Genomic DNA, 25,014 nt, shown 5'->3' on the forward strand with positions numbered 1-25,014 from the left:
AGTTACGACTACCTCTCATGGAAATGGTCATACGTGAATGACTTACTTAACGCAGTTGAATCCCAAAATGATATATAATATAATGCACTGCGTAAACCCCCATACTTAAATTCAAAAAGAGTCAAGGGATCTCTACTTGAATGGTTCATGAGGCACAATACTTGCTAAGGTTTTGCAAATGGGGTAGCAAGCTAAGTGGGCTTGATTGTGGGGAAAAACTCCACAGTTAAGCGCGCTTGAGCCAGAGGAGTTCTGGGATGGGTGACCTCCTGGGAAGTCCTGGTTACCGGGTGCAAGCCCCGGAAGTGATGATTGATGCTATGTGATTCGTTATCCACATTTCACTAGTTTCAATCCCAATTCTTCACCCCTGTGAGCATCACCCGATGCAATGAGTGCTAAGTGAACTATTCAAAAATCATGAGAAATTAGTCAGTTACGACTACCTCTCATGGAAATGGTCATACGTGAATGACTTACTTAACGTAGTTGAATCCCAAAATGATATATAGCTATTTAAACTTCAAGGTATGCAACTAAATATGAGCACCACATATCATCCTCAAAACAATGGTAAAAAATAAGTGGTTAACAAGTGCTTAGAGACTTATTTGAGATGCTTTGCTTATGAAAAGCCACACTAGTGGGCACAATGGCTTTCCCTAGACAACTGGTGGTATGATACTACTTATCACAAAGCTACCAAAATGATACCATATGAAGCAATTTATGGCCAAAACCCCGTGTTTGTGGCATCTTATGTATTGGGCACATCCAAGGTTCATGCAATAGATATAATGCTTCACACCAATGAAGCTAGCATCCATATCCTCAGGGACAACATGGTTATGGTGCAAAATTGAGTGAAGCAACAAGTTGATTATCATAGATATGAACTCTCTTTTGTTAAAGGGAATCACATGTTCCTTTATATGTAGCCTTATAAACATAAATCACTTAAATATAAAGTTCCTTATAAACTAGTTCCTAAGCTCTATGGGCCCTATCAAATTAGACAACACATTGATCAGATTGCCTATAAGCTAACTCTTCCATCCCACTCCAAGATTCATCTAGTCTTTCATGTGTCATGTTTAAATAAGATTACACAATCAAATTGGAAAGTACAAATCAACCTCCCAAAACTTAATGAAGAAGGTTCCATTTGGCTATAGCCAGAAGTAATATTAGATACTAGAGAGCACCAGTTGTTCCAACACACTATCAAGGAAACATTTATCTAGCAGAAATATATGCAACCATAAAATGCCACATGGGAACCAATAGTGATTCTCCAATAATTTCCTCACCTTCAGCCTTGAGGACAATGTCGCTTTCGAAGAGGGAGGGCATGTTAAGGTCCTACCCTAACCACCTTATTTAGATGCTTTATTAATGTATGAGGCCACCTTCATTGTATAAAGCTCATTAAATAGTCAATTAATAGACACTAATTGTAAAAAGAGTCATCTTTGTTCATTAGGCTCAAATTAGTTAGTAGGTTGTCATTATAAGTGGGCCCACAGGCAATTAAGATTCTTAATGAATAATTATATAATGCGTAGAAGGTTATGCAATGTTTTATTAATATTTGTTATTTTGTTTGGAGCATTGCTCTTAGATGTTACCTCCTCGAAGAGGCAAGCGAACAAAACTCTCTATTTTTTTATTATCAAAGAGATCCTTTTTAGTGCTTATCTCTCTTTTTTCTTGTGTTCTTGGGTTTTGCACTGTATTTCATGTGAATTAAACTACATTGTGCATGAATTAGATAATTGATTTACAATAATCTATACTTGTTTTGCACAAACTGAAAAGCATACAATAAAATCTCTTAAGATAACATAATGTTATGGAATTTGGACTTGCCTTGTCAAATAAAAAAACAATTGATCATTACCCTTTGTATATGAAGTTCATTTATTTTACAAGGTCAAAACCTTATAATAATGTGGGGATAGGTTGTTCCATAAGGACATTTCATACACTAAATTTAATGTATTAATTGCCTTATGATTTATAAGTTGCCTCTACTCTTTTATTTTTAGAAAATTATGATATAAAAATAATGTCTTTTGATATGACTATTGATTTCACATGTCTTTTGATATTGTATGTTTTTTTACGAGATTATATTGATTTTACATGTATTTTGATATTGTATGTTGTTGATTTTACATATTTGTCAATATTATATGTTTTTTTTGGACCTCTCATATAATAATATTTATTATAAAAAATATTCACTATGAGTTCAACATTTTATATGCAAGAATTAAATTAGAGTGAGAAACATAATAATATTTCTCCCAACTATCTTAACCTAAACCCAATTAATAATAAATTACCCATTATTATCAATATTATTAAAAAATTTACCCACATCCATTTTATATAATTTTATCACATTCATCCCTTTTAAACTTCAATATAATATTAAAAATACTCTAAACTTTTCATATATAATATTTCTAAATAATAATAAAGATCTTAAATCTTTCACATACATACACAATTTATTTAAGATTGTGCTGATATATAAGAATCTTAATTTTCCAACATTTCTTATATTGTTGTTTGGAAGTATTATAATGAAAATTTCAAAAAGCTAACTAAATTTTATTCTTCAAATGAGAGAGTCCCAAAGAGTTACACACCTTCCCGCCAATAAAAAAAGGTTGGCTTATTAATGGTAAAGAATGCCATACATTTATAACAAGCGGGCTTTAGAAGCAGTGTACTTTTATTTAAAGAATGTCTATTATGGTGTTACTGTTGGTTTTGTGCGGGGTTTAATTTTAAAATTTATGGGGGGATTGACTAAAGTGGTTTTGGAATTAAACTTATTTTGGGGTGTCCAAGCTGATCTTACCTTCTTACCTCACAATCTGAGTGATAAGCATCCTGAATCGGTGCTACTCTATGTTCATGGGTGTCCAAGCCGGATCTTAACCATAATTTGGTTACAAGCATATAAGTGAATCGGTGCTGCTCTAGGCTCAGCCTGATCTTAATAGGAAAAAAATAAAAATAATGCCATAGATTTATAACAAGCCGGCTTTGTAAACAGCGTACCACATTTTGTTTCAGTTGCAATTTGGTAAAATATGGAAGACAATGGCGGGACTGCAAACTGGATAGCATCCGACGAGAATGCAAAGACAATGTTGGCAAGAATTGTGGTAAATCAACAGTCTTGTTTGGCATTCACGAGGCAACTTCCGCCCTTTCACAGGGTGCCTTTACGCGCTGGCAATGTGGTAGAGATAGTCGGTCCCTCTGCCTCTGCTAAGTCTGAGCTCCTGATACAGGTAGGTTTACTGATTCTCTGTTCACTCCTATTCCTGCGTTCGAACCATAAATCCAACAGGAAATTGGCGTTTAATTGCACAGTTGCAGCATGAAACGTCTATGATTTGAAGCCATGGGTGTTTTGAAGTTTTGAATTTTCAAGAAAAAGTTGCAACGCTGTTATTACAGGCGTCATTCTCTTGAATCGAATCTTGACTGATCTCTTTTGTTTTGCACATAGAGACTGATATATCAGAGTAACTTATTGTAAATTAACTAGAACTAGAGAAGTTTAAATAGTAGTGGCAAATATGTTTCTTAAGCAAGAGTAAGAGACCACTAAAATCTGCAGGATTTAGTGATATTTACATGCCTTTAATCTTAATAGAAGGTATGAACTAGATGAATGCTGCATGAAGTGATGAAATGGATGAATATTGACTCTTTCCTATGCTGCATGAAGCGATGAAATGGATGGATATTGACTCTTTACTAACTCTAGGTGCCTAGATAGCTCAGTATGGATGAGATATGTAGATCCACAATACTCATAAACTCAAATGGAAAAGCCAAATAATAATAATAATAATAAAAAACTGGCATAGGTTTATTCTTAACCCTGATCTTTTAATTACTGATATATTTGTGTTTTGATTTTTTTTTTAATCTCTTTTGGTGTTTATTGGTTCTGGAGTTAAGATGAACATCCATGCAAAAAAAAATCTTAAATCCTTTTGAATTATGTATTTTCTGAAATCAGTTCTCAAGGTATCTATGAATCACACTGTACATGTTAAAAAAATTATAAAATCTCGCAGATTTAAATGCCTACACCAGCCCACAAATAGAAAAACATGCATAGGAATACATCACTGGGTTTATAGCATAGTTTTTAAACTCGGACTCGGAATCGGTTGAGGGTCCACTCCGAATTACATCAAGGATTGCAATAAGTCACTCCGATCTCTCATAGGGGAGAACGGACAATAACCAAAAGTGTACTCTCCATAGAGACGAGAGAGAGCTGAAAACTAACAGAGGCAACACAAACTAAGCTTAAACCTAGATATTGGCCTAGCTGGCCTCGAACAAAAAGATCTTCAGAGGTGGAACTATAAACAGGGTCAAACAAGGGGATTGGAATTAGAGCCTGCCACAAGAATAGGGTTAAATTTCCATGAAACTCTGCAACTACTAAGATGAATAACTGAAAACTGAAACTTAGTTTACTTTTACCAAGATTCAAAGTTTCTTAACAAATTAGAAGCAGTGGAATAAAAGCACATGCACAAATTGACACACTTATTTTCTCAAGAAACCCAACAGGGAAAACCTGCTTGCTTGATGTGGCTATTTTATTGATTGTTCTTGAGCACTTGGAAGTTGGATCTAGTACAAAGCAATACGTCTCTCTAAGAAAGTGTTCTACTTCTCTCAAATCTCAGCCAATACAATTGATCTTGGCTGGCCTTGATCCTGTTTGATCTTGACCCTCCAACGCACAATTGTTCCTCTACTGCCTCCTTTACTTGCTCTGCCAAACCTGTTCTCTTCTGCTTATTTTTGCGTACTAGAGTCTCCTTAATCCTTGCGCACTAGGTCCCTATTTCCTAGCGCACATGAGCCCCTATTCTCTAGCGCAGATCAGCTCCTATTTTATAGAGAAAATCCCTATTTCATTGCGCACTTGGCAGCCCTATTTCTTAGGACCCATCTCCTCTTCTGCGCACAACCATCTCCTAATTCCTAGCGCGTTTGTTACTCCTATTTCTTAGGAAACAATTCCTGTGCTCTCCACAATGAAGGCTCTCTCACAAACTTGTGAGCTTTGTCTTGTCACACAAAGCTTTGTGCACAAAACAAAAATGAAACCTTTGTGCCTTCGTCCTCCTCTTTATAGGCCCAATTCGAACATGCAAGGAGGCCAAGTTCAAATTTATAACTCGAGTTCTGATTGATGAGTTAACTGAGAATGACACTCTTTCTCTCTCCAATCAACACTGGAGTTCTTAACTCATTCTTTTTCCAATCAACACTGGAGACTAACTCGCTCTAACTGAACTTGTCACTACCACCTTGTTCTGTGGTCAAATTGATGAAAACTCCTCTTTATTTGAAGCTCCAACTCTATGCATGCTAACTTGATGATTATTCTAGTAAATTGGAAATAACTCATCCTAACTGAAGTCTAACTCATGAGGACAATTCAAGGTCTTCACTTGCTAAGGCACAAGCCTAAAGACCTTGCTTGCTACATTTTCAACAACTGTTGGATCTGCTAGAGGTCTATCAGCTACTGGGGGGATGGGACGTTCTATCCTCTCCAAACTGCAGTCAATCCTTTCCAACCTGCTATCATAATCCTTCAGATGCCCATGCATGTGATCCAATGATTGGAGCAAATCCATTTGAGACTCATGGCAATCCAACACATTTCGCCCCAGAGGGAATTTCATTTGCCAATACAAGTCTACTGTTTGCATATATTGATTAAATCTTCTTCTCGTATGTCCCATATCAGTGATCCAGTATGTCCACTATGCCAAAACTTCAGTATCTGAGAGGGAAGTTCTATGGGATGAGCCCTCCCCCTCAAATTGGGCCAATTCCTCCTGCACATGGGGTGGGGTATGCTCCGTATATCATGCCGTGAAGTTTACAACTTGGTGGTGTAGACATGTATTTCCTCTGCGGATGCGCTCCTCATAATAAATGATCCCTCTTCTTACTGTGGATCTCTATCGAGGCATGGTAGGGATGACACCTAAAAACTGGAATGTGAAACACAATCCACGCTGGACAGAATAAACCCTTTCCACACAAAGCCACCAAACATTGAAATGACCACAAGTTGCTAGGTGAGTGGATTGATGTTCTACCTTTGTGGCAACCTTACTAGCTAGGTGCATGTTCACCGAAGTGACTGCACTACTCCCACCCTTGCCAACTCCCAGACACTAGGCAACAAAGAGTTTAGAATGCCACCAAGTAATTGGGGTTAGCACCATATCAGTAACCTAAGACAAAATATATGCCTGCCAGCCAACCTAGGTTGACAATCGAAAGCCGGTGGTCCAACACAAACACTATGAGCCTTGATAGAGTAGGCACCACCGACTTCTAGAGAGACTCAGCCCAAAGCAGGCTTCCTAGAGTCTCGAGAATATTAACAGTAAAAGTAAGAATGCACCAACAACCAAAAGATAAGGAAACCAAAGTTACTTCATAGTATAGAAGACAAACAACATATCTTGATAAACCACCCCAAACCGTACCAGCATAGGGCACGGGGCCTTTCAGCCTCCACCAACCTCGCCAATTCCGAACCATTAGGAGATGAACATCATAACGGAATATACCACCCAACACCATATTCCAAACAATAAAGGGTAGGGCTCCCAAAGTTACTTCATGTGAAAATTTCAAACTGGAATCCTATTGCAACGACTGGAAATTATTCTCCTAATTGTTAATTTTATTTAACAATTTATTTGTTGTTTGCTATGGCAAATATTGAATAAATCACACTACAATCTACATAAATAAAACTGCGGAAGAATAAACACTAGAAGAAATGCTAGCACACATAAAATAAAACAATTATTTTTGGACAAAAGTCCCCGAAAAACCCAACTTGGGAAAATCAGTGCAGCAACTGAGGGTTCTTATTATTAAGTAGCAGTGAAATAATCTGAGTACAATTTGGATGCCGAATACTGGCAATCCTACAAAGAAAATATTGGCAACAATCTAGTGAGGAATTTTCCTCACCCCACAGACAAATCCGAGCTTTGACCACAACTCCAAGTGAGTCGTTCAAACTACCTCTACGCAGCTACTGCGTCACCCTAGCGCAGACCCGTCTGCACTCAGTCTGAATTAGTCTCTCCTCAAGCCGTCTAGTTTGCTGCTGTTTGGGAAAATGTCTCTCCTGGCCCTTGGAACATCTGTCCAGCTTCTGGCACTAAAACTCAGCTTTCCCCAGTAGAATCGAAACTGCCTCTAGAGGCTATTGTGCTACCCCAGCGTCAAACTCTCTGTGGCTCTTCTGCCCTTGCAAATGCACTCACCGGATCTGGAAATCTCCCTCCGGCTTCACTATCTCTACCTCTCTCTTACTGCTTCGATCCTTGGCTTTCTCTCCGGCAACTGACTGCTGCTACTCTAGAAATCGATCTGCTCATGAAATCAAACCTCTCAAATGTCTTCTCCATCACCACATCGACCTCCTCTTATAATCTTCTGTTGGAGCACCAACGACCAAGATTAAAACATAATCAATGGCTAGGATCGTTTCTGGATCGATCCGTGTGAGTTTCTAGATGATTCACGCCTTGACTCAATTAATACTGATTAATTAACCATATTCCCTAAGTTTAGGCTTAGGAAATATTTAAAAATTGGTTAATAATCTAATTAAGTCATTTTTACTCGAAATTTCCAGAACCGATTTTTGGGTTTTGGAGATCTCATGTATTCTAGCCTCTCCATAGAATTTCAAGGCTAGAACACATATGATGCTACAAAATCTAACATTCCCTCTTAGCGAGGAATGTGTTCTAGTGCTACTGCACCCCCTGTAGTGTTGGAAAATCAAAGTAAGGTTTGATTCTCCTTTCTTGATAATTACTTGTGAGTGTGTTGGCTTCTTTTACTTATTTATTATCTTATCTTTCATCAAGCAATTACCATATTATGTGTGTATGAAGATCACAAAACAAGAGACACAAGATATAGGCACATGCTAGGGCAAAACCCCCCTTGAGGGAAAACCCAATCAAGATAATTCTTCCTTTGAATAGTATTCTTTGAGACTCTTCACCCTAGACCAAGAGCAGACTTTCCCTCCACACCAAGTCAGCCTCCCAAATCTTCGACCCCTTCCAGCAACTTCGACTAGGCAACAACTTCCAGCAACAACAAAACTTAGGAGACTTCAATCTCCCAATCCAAACCACGAAACAGAGAGATAGGGGCACCAAAATTTCGATTTTTCCTCTCTCCTTAGACTTCCCCAAACCTGCATTCACTTCGGCTTCCCGGCAACAAACTTCACATCTTTCCTAGCTACAAGAGAACTTCACACTTTTTCCCAACTATAAGAGATTTCGAATTTGTGTGAGAGAATGATGCTCCAAATGAATTCGATGAGTTTGCCTTTATAGGCTTCGTGTGGGGTCGAATATGGTCCTTAGGCCAACTTGATCTTCTTCTAGGCCGACATGTTGTGGAGGTTACATAAATCACATTTGATTCAATACTTAACCTTTTTACACGATTCAAAAGCCCAAGAAGGGTCTCTTTAAAAGTACAATGACTCTATTGACTCAGAATAAATCCTAGAAGTCCTCAATGGAGACTTTGACCTAAAACAAGGTGACCCAAGCATGAAACCCACGCTTTAATAAGTCACAATAATAATAATAAAAATTCTTTTCTTTTTTCTTTTGACAAGTACATTACATGATGACTCAAGTACATTAATGAAGACCGAACATAGTTACATTTTCGAACACTCCCTCTTAACTAGGGAGGTATTCATAATGTACAAATACAATGGAAGATCTCAAACTATATGAACCATCAAGAACTTTTAGGCACTGCGATGCCATGGACTAGATTTCTGACCAAGGCAATCTATCCAATTAGTCACTCAATAGTTTAGGCACCATAATGCCACGGACTAGATTCTTAACTAGGGCAATCTATCCAAGTGGGAATAAGATGGACTCAACCTTTCAGCCCCTCTAGGTACCATCAGGCTTACTTGCTAACCACCAACCCAAAAATCTAGTTGTGTATCCAAAACATAGCTCAATAACCAACACCACCTTTCCAACTTTGGGATCTAGACATCAACACAAAGTGTCAGCCAAATGTCCTCACAGGCAATGCTTCACTCACAAAGCCTCAACACCCCTTGATCCAGCAGATCAAGGATAACCAATCTCTCCCAATTAAACTGATTGGTAACTAGCATGCTATCAAAATTTTCGAGAGATTCACTTGTACAAACACAACCCCAATCAATAATACTTTCATATGTACATAATCAAATACTAACCTTCGGGGTCTTCCAAACAACTTGATGTTGCTTCTCAAATTTTCATAGTACAATTATCAATCGAATCTTTTGACAAAAGATTCCTTAATCATACATTTTTCTTCCTACTTCATATGTAGCAACATATTCTTCAATCAAAGCCTGCTTTCCTTCTTTTAGCAACACCTCAAAATGTATTCTCCAATTTCCTTCTCCTACTCATAGCCTTCACTAAAACTTACGGTTGTTAGTCCTGGTCTAGTGCATGACACATGAAGCAGAGAATCATATCTGTCACTCCTTCTTAAACAGAGAGGATCTAATCATTCCTATACAAGGAATATTCTCAACCATCCTCTTATCCTAGGGAGATTCCTTCCATTCAAGCTCCCTCTTAACCGAGGGAGATTTCATCCAAACTCCCTCTTAACCGAGGGAGATTTCATCCAAACTCCCTCTTAACTTTCTACTTCTTCTTTTTGTCATTGGACAATATTTCGTCTCTTCCAACCATTTCATTAGAGTTACTATCATCCACATCATGCTTATCAACGAGCATCTTCACCAAATTGAAGATTGTGTTCTTGCACAACTTAGATAGCAAGTACAACCAAATCTATAGAAGCATGAAGTTAGCCATATCAGAATCACAGAAGCATTTCAACTTTATACACATACAATACCTAGACTTAATGATACACAAGAGACATATACTCTTCAACATCTTGCTAGGGACTTTGTCATAAACCCTAGACTACTTCGTAACAACTTTCATTCTATCTAAGGTTTCAATGTTCCTTCCAAAGCTATAACACACCTTACTACAACATATACGAAACCCTAGAAACAATTCAGACAAATAGAAAGCATCCAAAAACCTTTCAAAATTCATATGTTAGATTTCTTACTAGGGTTTCATACAAATCCTAGATTTCATACAAAAGAATCAATCAAAGTCAATCACAACTTAGTCATTAACATGCCAACTTCCACTAGGGTTAGTTGCAAACCCTAGATTTCATACAAAAGAGTCAATCAAAGTCAATCACAACTTAGTCATTAACATGACCAACTTCCACTAGGGTTAGTTGCAAACCCTAGATTTTATACAAAAGAGTCGGATCTACTCAGATTTCAACAGTTTTTCACAAATATCGAATTATCATATTGTCATCATACATCAAAGATTTTACTTCGACTAAGGTTTAACTCCAAAACCCTAGAATTCCGTTTTCACAATCTCAATAATCATTAAATAAATAGATCTCAGATTATTAGATCACACATACTAGACATTTTAACTACTACTAGGGTTTAGCTGCAAAACCGTAGATTTCCAAATATCATCATCCTAGAATCTCAGACAAGGACTTCCATTAAATCCTAAGACTTATGACCATCAATAACTAGGTCAACACACATATCTAGGAATTCATAATCATTCATAAGCATATCATATGTCCAACAACATTAATATATCTGACTTAGACCAAGCTAGGGTTTCAGCCAAAAGGACATATCTATACATGCCTAGATAAATACATTTCATATCATGTGTTAGTCAAACCCAACTTCACAACAATATCAAATAAGAGTTAGATATAACAAAATAGATTGGACTAGGGTTTGATAAGATAAACACACACATACCCTGGAAATCATTTCTTAAGACATTATAAGGGTCTTGCTTACACATTCCACCAAACGCTAATGAGCTAGGTTTTCAATGTAGAAACATAACAAACGCAATGTTACTAAAACTTCAAAGGTTCGGGATTTTAGACCTTATCATTCAACCCTAACAAGTTAGGTTTTCCTGATCATACCAAAATCCCAAACATGACATCATCAGACTTCAAATAGAATTTCACAATATCCCTAAGCAGTTTAGGGTTTCAAACATTCACATTAGCATACCCTTCAGTTAGGGTTTTCCAGAACCTATCTAGGGTTCTACAAAATCAGTTCAGAATATGAGAGGGGGTGGGTAGATTTATCAAGAGATGAATCACCTAAAAACAAGAATCATTATGATTCAATATAGCTAGACATAACAATGTTAGTAATACTCTAGCTTCAACGATGTTGATCCCAGGCCTCTATTAGCATAGAAATTAGTAAGAGAACTTGTAAGAGCAACCAAGAATCCTTGACTCTTGACCTTGTTGAACAAGTAGTAGATGACCTTCTTGATCCAGCTTCCAGCAGTGTTGAAACCCATTCTTATGTAGTTCATCATAGAGGGAGAATCCATGCCAACAAAGTGATCTTTGACTCTTCTTGACCTTAACTCTGATACCATGTTGGAAAATCAAAGTAATTATATTAGGGTTTGATTCTCCTTTCTTAATAATTACTTGTGAGTGTGTTGGCTTCTTTTACTTCTTTATTATCTTATCTTTCATCAAGCAATTACCATATTATGTGTGTATGAAGATCACAAAACAAGAGACACAAGATATAGGCACATGCTAGGGCAAAACCCCCCTCGAGGGGAAAACCCAGTCAAGATAATTTTTCCTTTCAATAGTATTCTTTGAGACTCTTCACCCTAGACCAAGACCAAACTTTCCCTCCACACCAAGTCAGCCTCCCAGATCTTCGACCCCTTCCAGCAACTTCGACTAGGCAACAGCTTCCGGCAACAACGAAACTTAGGAGACTTCGATCTCCCAATCCAGACCATGAAATAGAGAGAGAGAGAGGCACCAAAATTTCGATTTTTCCTTTCTCCTTAGACTTCCCCAAACTCACATTCACTTCGGCTTCCCGGCAACAGACTTCGCACTCTTTCCCAGCTACAAGAGAACTTCACACTTTTTCCCAGCTACAAGAGATTTCGAACTTGTGTGAGAGAATGATGCTCCAAATGAATTCGATGAGCTTGCTTTTATAGGCTTCATGTGGGGTCGAATAGGGTCCTTAGGCCGACTTGATCTTCTTCTAGGCCGACATGGTGTGGAGGTTACATAAATCATATTTGACTCAATACTTAACCTTTTTACATGATTCAAAAGCCCAAGAAGGGTCTCTTTAAAAGTACAATGACTCTATTGACTCAGAATAAATCCTAGAAGTCCTCAATGGGGACTTTGACCTAAAACAAGGTGACCCAAGCATGAAACCCATGCTTTAATAAGTCACAATAATAATAATAAAATTCTTTTCTTTATTCTTTTGACAAGTACATTACATGATGACTCAAGTACATTAATGAAGATTGAACATAGTTACATTTTCCAACATTTAGCAACACCCTATCTTTGCATCATCTCTTGTCACGCTGCTGATGTCTGACCATACTGCCCACCAACCACTACGCAACTCTGATATATGCTGCATCTGTGCTGCTGCTGACCTTGTTGTACTGCTGCCAACACTGCATCTGCACTACAACTCCCTCTCATATGTTGCTGCTGCAGTTGCAACATTTGTAACTGAAAAGCAACCAAAATACTAAATCAACTGTGATCAGTATAATGCATCTGTCACCCGAGTCTCTGACTACTGCTAGTATCTGCACTGTCATTGAAGAATTTGCGCCGCTGCTGACTCTACACTATGCTCTCTAACCTCTGATTGCTACTAGTCTATGCAACTATCACTCTGGCATCTGATTGTATCAAATGTCACTGATCCATCATGCTACTGAATACTGTGGCCCCCCGTAGCAAGGTATTGATCCATGAGGTGGACTCCTCAAGGATCCTGCCCATCTGTAGTGCTTTGGGGCTACAACTCCAAATCACCCCACCTCACTCCTCGAGGTATATCGACAATGATAGCAAAGTCTTCCTCCAACTTGGAGGATAGCCTATTGATCTCTGCATGTGCTGCAACCTGGTCCTGCTTCTCCTCTTTGTCCTTCTTTCTGAGAGGACATTGGGTACTGTAGTGACCGAGTTCACCACACCTGAAGCACTTGACTTTCGACAAGTCCTTCTTCTTCTTTCGCTGCCCGCTCTGTCCGTGATTTGGATTTGATGCGAGGGCCACATTCTCCTCCTCCTTCACTTGCTTCTGTCCGCTGCTGCTGCCACTGATGGAGCTCTTTAGAAGTGCTCGCCTCAATTCCTGCTGCTGCAACTCAACCCACATCTTGTCCCAATCTGGTAGCTTGTCTCTGCCCTATATATGGTTTGGACAAAGACTTGCCATTCCTTGAAGACACTGTTGAGTGCTAATCTCACAAGCTCTGTGGGTTGAGGCGTTGCCCCAACAGCTAACAACTGGTCCCGGACCTCCTAAATCCTGGTGAGGAAGGGGTCTATGGCTTCCCCATTTTGCATCCTGATGCATCTCAGCTTCTCCTCTAAGTACATCTTCTGCTGCTCGGAAGTGCCCTGATATAGCATGGTGAGAGCATCCCACATCTCTTTGGCAGTATCCTTGCCAACTATGTGTGAGACTATATGGTCCCGGACTCCATCCAGGATCGACCGCTTCGCCTTTGCCATTTCCTTCCTATATTCCTTCAGCTGATCCGCATCCTAGGGAACTACCACAACGCTGTTTATATAGAGCTTTAGGCCATATTCATCCAACAGGAAGGACATCCTGGCCTTCCAGATGACATAGTTGGAGGAGCCATCCAACCTATCCTGATCTCTTAGCCCAGCTGTGGCCATCTCAACAAAATGTTGAAAATCTTTTCTTTCTTTCTGCTCAGCTGCTGCTCCACTATTCGCACGCCCTTATGGAGTGAGAAGATCCACTCACAACGACTGTTGATCTGCAAGGAAAAATCAAACTTCTTGAGACTAGAAGTTCCTCAAGGAAAATTTTCCCTTTGTGTGTGTTCTTCTCTCTTCCACTTGACGCTGGCTCTGTTCTAGTGAACTGTTGCAAAAACCACTGTGTCCAGCTAGAGATCTGCCCAACGAAAGTTCTGAGCTGCTCCCTTTGCCTCTGGAATCACTCGATCTGGAAAGATCGAATTTTTCTGCTCCTCACTTAGAAAAATCAAACTTCCATAAGTAATTTAGCCTCCTGGCAGAATGATTACACTGCCCTTGGGTATTTTGGCCTATTGACCATAATGAGTAGCAAAATTCCTTCTCTCTTCACTTCTAAGCTCTTCGGCTGATCAACTATGCTCTGATACGATGTGAAAATTCCAAACTGGAATCCTATTGCAACAACTGGAAATTTTTGTCCTAATTGTTAATTTTATTTGACAATATATTTGTTGTTTGCTACGACAAATACTAAATAAATCACACTGCAATCTACACAAATAAAACTGCAGAAGAATAAACACTGGAAAAAATGCTAGCACACACACATAAAATAACACAATTATTTTTGGACAAAAGCCTATGGAAAAACCCAAATTGGGAAAATCGGTGCAACAACTGAGGGTTTTTATTATTAAGCAGCAGTGAAATAATCTGAGTATAATCTGGATGTCGAATACTGGCAATCCTACAAAGAAAATACTGGTGAAAATCTAGTGAGGAATTTTCCTCACCCCATAGGCAAATCCGGGCTCTGAGCACAACTCTAACTGAGCTGTCCAAACTGCCTCTGTGCAACTACTGCGTCACCCTAACGCAGTCCCTTCTGCACTCAGTCTAAATCAGTGTCTCCTCAAGCCGTCTAGTCTGCTGCTGTCTGGGAAAATGTCTCTTCTGGCCCTTGGAACACCTGTCCAGCTTCTGGCATTGAAACTCGGCTTTCCCCAACAGAATCAAAATTGCCTCTAGAGGCTACTGTGCTGCCCCAACGCCAGCCTCTCTGTGGCTCTTCTGCCTCTCTGCAAATGCACTCACTAGATCTGGAAATCGGCTTCACTGTCTTTGCCACCCTCATACTGCTTCGATCTCTGGCTCTCTCTCCGGAAATTGACTGTTGCTACTCTGGAAATCGATTTGCTCATGAATTCGAACCTCTCAAGTGTCTTCTCCATCACCACATCGACCTCATCTTATAATCCTCTGTTGGAGCACCAACGACCAAGATTAAAACATAATCGATGGCTAGGATCATTTTTGGATCGATTCGTGTGAGTTTCTAGACGATTCACACCTTGACTCAATTAATACTGATTAATTAACCATATTCCTTAAGTTAAGACTTAGGAAATATTTAAAAACTGGTTAATAATCTAATTAAGTCATTTCTAGGCGAAATTTCCAAAAACGATTTCTGGGTTTTGGAGATCTCATGTATTCTAGTCTCTCCACAAAATTTCAAGGCTAGAACACATCTGATGCTACAAAAATTAACATCCCCTCTTAGTGAGGAATGTCTTCTAGTGCTACTCCACCCACTGTAGCAGCACCCTGTCTCTGCATCATCTCCTGTCACGCTGCTGATGTCTTACCATACTGCCCACCAACCACTGCGCAAATTTGATATATGATGTATCTGTGCTGCTGCTGACCTTGCTGTACTATTGCCAACACTGCATCTGCACTGCAACTCCCTCTCATTTGTTGTTGATGCAGCTGCAACACCTGCAACTGAAAAACATCCAAAATATTGAATCAACTGTGATCAGTATAATGCATCTGTCACCTGAGTCTTTGACTGCTGCTAGTATTTGCACTGCCATTGAAGAATCTGTGCTGCTGTTGACTATGCACTGTGCCAACTACACTGCTGCCAACTCTGTACTGCGTTCCCCAACATCTGACTGTTGCTAGTCTCTGCAACTGTTACTATGGCATCTGATTGCATTAACTGTCATTGATCCATCCTGCTACTGAATACTGTAGGCCCCCGTAGCAAGGTATTGATCCATGAGGTGGACTCCTCAAGGATCCTGCCCATATGTAATGCTCTGGGGCTGAAAACTCCAAATCATCCCACCTCACTCCTGGAGGTATGTCGACAATCATAGCGAAGTCTTCCTCCAACTTGGAGGATAGCCTATTGATCTCACCATGTGCTGCAACCTAATCTTGCTTCTCCTCTTTGTCCTTCTTTTTGAGAGGACATTAGGTACTGTAGTGATCGAGTTCACCACACCTGAAGCACTTGACCTTCGACAGGTCCTTCTTCTTCTTTCGCTGCTCCCCCTGTCCTTGACTGGGACCCTTTGATGCGAGGGCCACATTCTCCTCCTCCTTCACCTGCTTTTGTCCGTTGCTGTTGCCACTCATGGAGCTCTTTAGAAATGCTCGCCTCAATTCCTCCTGTTGCAAGTCAACCCACATCATGTCCCAATCTGGTAGCTTGTCTCTCTCCAATATGCTTTGGACAAAGACTTGCCATTCCTCAGAGACACTGTTGAGTGCCAATCTCACAAGATTTGTGGGTTGAGGCGATGCCCCAACATTTGACAATTGGTCTTGGACCTCCTGAATCCTAGTGAGGAAGGGGTCTATGCCTTCCCCCTTCTGCATCTTGATGCATCTCATCTTCTCCTCTAAGTACATCTTCCGCTGCTCGGAAGTGCCCTGATATAGTGTGGTGAGGGCATCCCACATCTCTTTGGCAGTATCCTTGCCAGCTATGTGTGAGACTATATGGTCCTGGACTCCATCCAGGATCAACCGCTTCGCCTTTGCCATTTCCTTCCTATATTCCTTCAGCTGATCCACATCCTGGGGAACTGCCACAACGTTGTCTATATAGAGCTTTAGGCCATATTCATCCAATAAGAAGGACATCCTGGCCTTCCAGATGACATAGTTGGAGGAGCCATCCAACCTATCCTGATCTCTCAACCCAGCTGTGGCCATCTCAACAAAATGTCGAAAATCTCCTCTTTCCTTCTTCTCAACTGCTGCTCTGCTATTCACACTCCCTTCTGGAGTGAGAAGATCTGCTCACAATGACTGTTGATCTGCAAGGAAAAATCGAACTTCTTGAGACTGGAAGTTTCCTGAGGAAAATTTCCCCTTTGTGTGTGTTTTTCTCTCTTCCACCTGACGCTAGCTGTGCTCAAGAGAAATGCTGCAAAAACCACTGCGTCCAGCTAGAGATCTGCCCAATGAAAATTCTGAGCTGCTCCCTTTGCCTCTGGAATCACTCGATCTGGAAAGATCGAATTTTTCTGCCCCTTACTTAGAAAAATCGAACGTCCACAAGTAATTAGGCTTCCTGGCAGAATGACTGCGCTGCCCTTGGGAATTTTGGCCTGTTGCCCACAATGAGCAACGAAATTCCTTTTCTCTTTGCTTCTAAGCTCTCCAACTGATCAACTGTGCTGTGATAAGCCGCCCTTGGGAATTTTGGCCTGTTGCCCACAATGAGCAGTGAAATTCCTTTTCTCTTTGCTTCTGAGCTCTCCAGCTGATCAATTGTGTTGTGATACCATGTGAAAATTCCAAATCAGAATCCTATTGCAGCAACTGGAAATTATTCTCCTAATTGTTAATCTTATTTAACAATTTATTCGCTGTTTGCTACGACAAATACTGAATAAATCACACTGCAATCTACAGAAATAAAATTGCAGAAGAATAAACATAGGAATAAATGCTAGCACACACATAAAACAACACAATTATTTTTGGACAAAAGTCCTTGGAAAAACCCAACTTGGGAAAACCGGTGCAGCAGTTGAGGAGTCCAGAGACGAGGATAACTTTTATTTGGTGGGATAAGGGGGAAATTCCATCGTAGGTCCCTGGGTTGAGCAGAAAAAAACAACAGTAATTCCAACTTCCTTGTCGGAGAATTTGGCAATGTACTCTTCAGCTAGGTAAGGTGGTAATTTCCATAGCCATCACTCTCGCCTAAATTAGAACTTTCCAGAGTTACGAGCCCCAACTGAGAACCCAAACATTCTTCCCATTGCTAAGTAGACCACAATGCGGATAAACCCTCAACTCAACATGTTTTCTCTTGGTTACTCGAACCCCTGCTTCTCACATCCTCATACCCAACGACAATTTGTGGATGTCGCATTGTAAACAAGAATACTTCTCCCTCAAGTTGAGCCATGAAGACGTGCAAGCGCTTTAACAGAATCTTGCAATCCATTATGGCCACCCTCCTCGCATGCCTCCTACCGTCAATAAGTTCACCCCAATGTCCACTCATTTGCTTGATCCAGTGTGAGATTAATACCCACCAAGCAAAAATTACACTTGTCGATGGCGCATTGCCACGACCCCTGCCCATTGGTCATGTGGGCGGTGGCAAACCATCCTCCCTCGCCTTGAAAGTCACTCCTTCTGGGGCTGGGCAATCTTTTTGAGCCATTTTCCAACATGTCGCTTTCAAGGGAGAGTCATGCAAACAATTCCAAATTGATGCCATAGGATGAGAAGATTCCAGCCACTATATTACCTGCTTGTCTTACATGTAGAGGCATAAGAACTGGAGTATTTGCTATAAGGATCGTTGCCTGTTCTAACAACAATTCCAATGTCCAACTTTTAGGGACCTTGTGGACGTGGGATCTAGCTTGAAGCCTACATTGTGGATTTATGATAAGTTGAGAGTGCCCTTCCACAAAGAGATTATTGTAAGCTTGGGACTGGGCATACTCAATGCCCATTCTTAGGCCTGTTAATTCCATTGCATTATTAGTGTTGATCCCAATGTCCCCGAATAAATGAACACTAGCATCCCTGTATGATCTCTGATTATACCAACAAATCTTGTGGGACCTGAATTACCCTTAGTTGCACCATCAAAATTAAGTTTCAAGGAGGAGGGTGGAGGGGGATTCCAATTGATTGGGCTGGAGGCAATGACAGGAGGAGGGCCACTAGAGGAAGGACTTACTAGAAGGGAAGGAAACCATTTATGCAAAATTCGGGATTTAACACCTGAAGCCTGCCAGTCTTGGGTGGACCAGGTTAAGGCGAGGATCCTTTCTTTAACACTATTAACAAAAGAGTTCCATGTGGATTCCATCAGTGATGCTTGGCCTTTAAAGATCCTTCTATTTCTTTCTTTCCCGATGCCCCAAGGAGAAAGCTAGGGGAGATTTTTCAGATGCAGTTGACGATTGGATTGTCAAAACCCTGTATCCACCAACTGCTTATAGTGTTATGGAGACTATTAGAATTCCTATCCGATTTGGAGAGGCAATCCTGAAGCTTATTCCATAGGCCTCTGGAAAATGTACATAGACTGAACAAATGATCCAAAGTTTCAGTGTTCAATAAACATAATGGGCAGGGGGAGCGACCATGGAAGTTCCTCTTCTGAATGTTGTCCTATGTTAAAGGTTTATCCTGTAATAGCAGCCACAAAAATATGGAGACTTTAGGCCATAAATGTTGTTTCCAGATCATGATCCAAACCTCATCAATAAGTTGATCATGATATCCAGTTTCCAGATGATATGCTTCACTGACTGAGAAGGTGCCTTTGGAACTATAACCCCATCTTAGGTTATCAGCTTTATGTGAGACTAGAATTTGGCTGTGCTGTAGACTGTTCCAAAAGTTCCTCCAGATCTCACCACTTGGTTTGGGATGCCAATTCTTCTGAGGTATCCATTTCTGCCATCTTTGTTCAATTGTCTCCTCTGCCTGGTAATCTTCAATTTTTTGGGCTTTCTTTTGTAACCTAAGTTGCTCTAGCTCCACATTATCCTCTAGCTTAGGCAGCTGTTGCCAAGAGTTTGCCCAGAACAGTGCGGTGCTCCCGTTTTTAACTTCCCAGAATCAATGCTTTTGAATCAATCCAATACCCTTCTTTACTAGAGTCCAGATCGATGAACTCGAGGCCGATGAGTTCAATCTGATCAATTGTTGAGGAGGGGTTGAGGGGGCATATTTGCATGTCCATATGCATTTCTATAGATCCATCCCTCCTTGGAGTCACCACCACTAAATTTTAGCACCCAGCACCGTGGTCATTATAGAGGGGTCCTGCAAACCAAGTCCTCCTTTCAGTTTTGGCCTACACAACTTATCCTAGGCCACTACAGGCCATTTCTTCTCCAACCTTGAGCCATCCCACAGGAAGGATCGCTGAATTCTACGGATTTCCTGAAGGATAGCCCCTGGAGCCATCATAGCAAAGCATAGATACACAGGGAGGGCTTGTAATACCACTTTGAGGAGGACTAAACGACCCGCCATATTCAAAGATCTGAAAGTCCAACTTGATAATTTACTCTGAAATTTTGTAAGAAGTTCCTCCCAGACACTCCATTTTAGAGTACTGTCCTAAGTTACCAGGATACGGATACGGATCCGGATTCGGATCCGGATCCGAATACGGATCCGGATTCGGATCCGGATCCGAATACGGATCCGTTGGATTTTTGAAAAGCCAGGATCGGGATACGGCGAGGATACGGCAAGTACAAAAATATATAATAATATTTTTAAAAATTTTAGAAAATACATTTGATGTTTAAAATCAAAACCATATATATAATAATATTTTTAAAATTTTTAGAAAATACATTTGATGTTTAAAATCAAAACCATTCATGAATCACAACATTAGAACTAAAATTATTAGATAATTTATGAATCTGAACACTGAAATGATGAAATTTAAAAACTAACAAACAAATAAACATATAAATAATAAATATTAATACCAACATATTGATATAATTGTTAAAACAAAGTTATAACATAAAATATATATTTTTTTATTTATAAAAATTAAAAAATATTTTAATTTTTAACAACCAAACATAAAGTTATATAAATTATGACTTATAAAAATAAAAAATTTAAAATGAAATATAAAACATACGGTTATTAAACATAAATATATTTATTTAAAATAAATAAATTAAAATAACTTTTTTATATATATTAACATCAAAATAAACTTTTTAATTAAATCAAAAATCTTTATATTGAAAGCTTATTTAAAAAACATATTGATTTAAAATAAATAATAAATTAAAATAATTTTATTATACATATATATTAACTTCAAAATAAATTTTTTAATTAAATCAGAAAATTTTTATATTGAAAGGTTATTAAAAAAACTTAGACGCATAATTTTATTGAAATCTTTATTTTTATTTATATATATATGCGGGAAGATGGTATTAAGAAACTTCACGCTGGTATTAAGAAACTTCACGCGTAATCTTAATAAAATCATTTTATATATATGCGATATTAAAAAGCTTATATATATACCAGATGATATTAAAAAATATGACCCATAAATAAATTAAAATAAGTTTATTATATATATATTAACATTAAAATAAACTTTTTAATTAAATCGAAAACTTTATATTGAAAGCTTATTAAAAAAACAAATTGATTTAAAATAAATTTATTATATATATATATATATTAACGTCATTGAAATCTATACGGGAAGATGGAAGATGTATTAAAAAACTTCACGCTGAATCTTAAAAACTTCACGCTTAATCTTATATGCCAGATGGTATTTAAAACATAACGCATAATTTTATTTAAATATTTATATATATATATAAGCGGGCAGATGGTACTAAAAAACTACGCCTAATTTTATTTAAATTTTTATATATAAATTTATATATATGTATATACGCCGGCAGATGGTCACTAACTAAATCACTACCTGACCGTACGCGGATCCTAGCGTATCCGTATCCGTACCAGTTTCGGATTCGGGGATCCGCGGTTCCAGCTTTTGCCCTCAGTGGATCCAGTAACGTAGGTACTGTCCACTGGGGGATCGCCTAAATATTTAGATGGTAGTTTACTGATCTGGATCTCTAGGATTCACGCTACATGCCTCTGTACAATCACAGGAGTATTAAAGAAAAAGACTTGGGTTTTAGTTCTATTGATTTCCATACAAGCATCGTTCCACCATCACTTATATTGGGATCCTCATCATTAGTATCATGCTTTGCCTCTACCTTGATCCTCTAGGCACATCAGCCAAGGCCACCCAATTTTGATGAAACTATCTAATCTAAGCCTTATAACATGGTACAAACAGCTTAACATCTGTAATCAATGATTTTGGTTTCACTGTGTTGAAAAATGTAACTAGGTTCAGTCTTCATAATGATCTTTGTACTTATGTCATTGTATATTTTATGTAAAAACAAAAAGAAGAAAATTGAATTTTATTTTTCAAGCATGGGTTTCATGCTCAAGTCAAAATTATTATTTTATTTAAGCATGTTCTTCATGCTCATTATTATTTGTATTGGTCAAAGTCAAAGGCTTATTTATAGCTTGGAAAAGGAATTTTCAAATATGTAATTTGGGTCAAAATTGCCTCTAGATGCCAAGTCGGCCCTGCCCCAGAAGACATGTCTATTCAAACCCCTCTGGACAGTATAAATAGAGGGTGAGTTGGATTCATTTGGACACAAGATTTTCATATGATTAATTCTGAAATATAACAGAGAAGAATAGCAAAGAAGGGAGGCCAAAGTCTGAAATTGGTAGGTGTAAAGAAGACTTTTTTGAGCTTGAATTTGGGAAAGTTCTGCCTCGATACATCTCTTGTTGGAGGTTCGTTCCTGATGTTGTATATATTGCTGGTCTCTTGCTGTTGATGGATTTGCTATGTGGAAGGAGTGCTAATTTCCAGTGTTCTATTTAGCAAAATCACTTGTTCCAGTTCTTCAATTAGCAATCAATTATCCAATAAATTCAATCTTCTAGTAACAATAAGCAATTGTAGATAGAACAATAAATCCAATGCACAATAGAAGAAAGCCAAGAGCAATAACGAGAGACACAAGATTTGGTCAAAGACCAAGGAAAAACCCCACAAGGGGGAAAACCCTTTCAAAATTCTTCTTCTATTAGATTGTCATCAAATGTTTAACAGAGAGATACAATGTTCCAATTCATCAATAAAGAGTCAAAGTCAAATCTTTGACTTATCTAACAATCCACTAACCAAAATCCAAGAGATGAGCCCAAAAGTCAAATTTGGTCAACAAGTCAAATCTACAATTCTAGTCAAAGTCAACAACAACAATAGCAGCCTTAGCAAGTCAATGGTCAAAACTCTTCCAATTCAGCTCAGTTATTAGTCAAAAGGAGTGGCCTTTAACGCTGGTCAAAGATCAGTCAAAACAACCCCAAAATAGTCCCTCTAAATCTGGTCAAAGTCAAACTTTGACCTGTGGAAACCCTAGCTGCGGTCTGTGGTTAATGCTGGTCAAACAACCTAGAAAATTTCGGTCAAGCCGCTTTTGACTTTGGCTTTTAGAAAAGGATCCAAATCTAGTCAAACCAAGTCAACGCTGGTCAAAGGCTAGTCAAGGTCCCTAAAACAAAAAGAAACTGCAATTTCAGAAGTAGTCGAACCTCCAAGAGAAGAAGAGATGTGTTGATGTGATGCTCCAAAGTGATGTGACAAATGGTGTATTTATATGCTTCTTAGGAGGTCGAATTAGCTTGCCCAAACCAACTTGTACTTTTGTGTACATGTGTGTTTTACTTTAAAAATTTCATTTTTCCTTGACCAAATTAAATTCTTCCAAGGGCTAGGAGGGGTTTTTCTTGATGAGGAAGGCTTCCCAAAAGAGAGAATTTGTCCCTGAGATGCCAAATTAACACTCCCTCTTAGCTAGGGAGAAATTTTCGACTATATCATGAATCTCATCTCAAAATTTCGTCATCGTCATCACCAAACCAAATCATATCTCGTCTCTGTTCATTTGCTGAACACTCGAATTTAAAGAAGAATAATCATAGGGGAACTCAAGCTACCACCCTATATCCAATGACAATAGGCGAGATACAACTTACCAGGCAAGGATCACAACCATCCTATTGTCTAATGACAATAGGCGAGATACTACTTGCCATGAGAGGTAAGGATCACATCCATCCTATCGTCCAATGACAATGGGTGAGATACAACTTACCGTGAGAGGTAAGGATCACATCCATCCCATTATCTGCTGATCTTCCCACTTTGACCCTCAAGAGTCAAGTGGTAGAACACTTGCATCCCATCACTTGAGCGAGATACCACTTGCCATGAGAGGCAAGGATCACAACCATCTCAAGTATCCTCACCCATTGGCCAGATGGGTGGAAATCCCAAAAAGCCCAACTTGTGGGTAGGATGCATACTGGGGTATACTTTGACAAGTCTATATTGACAATAGGCGAGATACTACTTACTGCAAAGAGTAAAGATCACAACCATCCTATTGTCCAAAGATCTGCCAACCCCAGTAGATCTCTGGCTCCATTCCTCTCCCTGTGAGCTCAAACAGGGGGGAAGAGCATAGCACAGTGTCCTCAATCAACTAGGATCCTTACCCGGGAGGGTCACATCCATCAATGCAAGTTGCTCTTTGAAGACCAAGAACTTCCCTTTCGGCAAAGCCTTGGTAAGAATATTTGTTATCTGCTCATTAGTCAAAATGTGATTGAGTTTAATGGCTCCTCTCTGCACCATGTCTTGAATGTAGTGACATTTGATCTCAATATGCTTGGACTTGTCATGAAACATGAGATTCTCAACCAATTGGATCCCACTCTTGTTGTCGCAATATATCACCATCGTATCCAGAACTTGCTCAAACAACTCTCCAAAGAGGTTCCTCAACCATATTGCCTCACAAATAGCCATGCTAGCAACAATATACTTTGCCTCGACCGTGCTTAAAGCAATGAACTTCTGCTTCCTGCTCATCCAAAATATCATGATAGAACCCAAACTAAAGCAACACCTTGATGTGCTCTTCCTATCAATAACATTTCCGCCCTAGTTAGCATCGACGTACCCATGAAATCTCACATCTCCGACAGAGTATCTCAAATCGAGATTAATTGTTGTGAAATTTTCCTTGAAATGCAACGACTGAAATT

The 25,014-nt window shown here is 39.1% G+C and overlaps 1 protein-coding gene across 3 annotated transcripts in view; it reads left to right on the forward strand.

The window, feature by feature from the left end:
- Nucleotides 1-2,742: 2,742 nt before the first annotated feature.
- Nucleotides 2,743-25,014, forward strand: part of XRCC2 (homolog of X-ray repair cross complementing 2 (XRCC2)) — a 448,851-nt gene continuing 426,579 nt past the window's right edge. The window contains exons 1-2 of one of the 3 annotated variants that reach the window (XM_089446608.1): nucleotides 2,744-2,985; nucleotides 3,091-3,311. In XM_089446608.1, the coding sequence (XP_089302734.1) occupies nucleotides 3,108-3,311 (204 nt within the window). In that variant the 5' untranslated portion in view covers nucleotides 2,744-2,985; nucleotides 3,091-3,107. Of the gene's footprint in view, nucleotides 3,312-25,014 lie in introns of all 3 variants that reach the window. The other 2 variants (XM_089446609.1, XM_089446610.1) reach the window with 2 other exon arrangements.

This window comes from Pinus tabuliformis, chromosome X, assembly GCF_031772625.1.
Source record: "Pinus tabuliformis cultivar Carrire ecotype Pingquan chromosome X, CPIR1, whole genome shotgun sequence".
Classification (NCBI taxonomy): Eukaryota; Viridiplantae; Streptophyta; class Pinopsida; order Pinales; family Pinaceae; genus Pinus; species Pinus tabuliformis.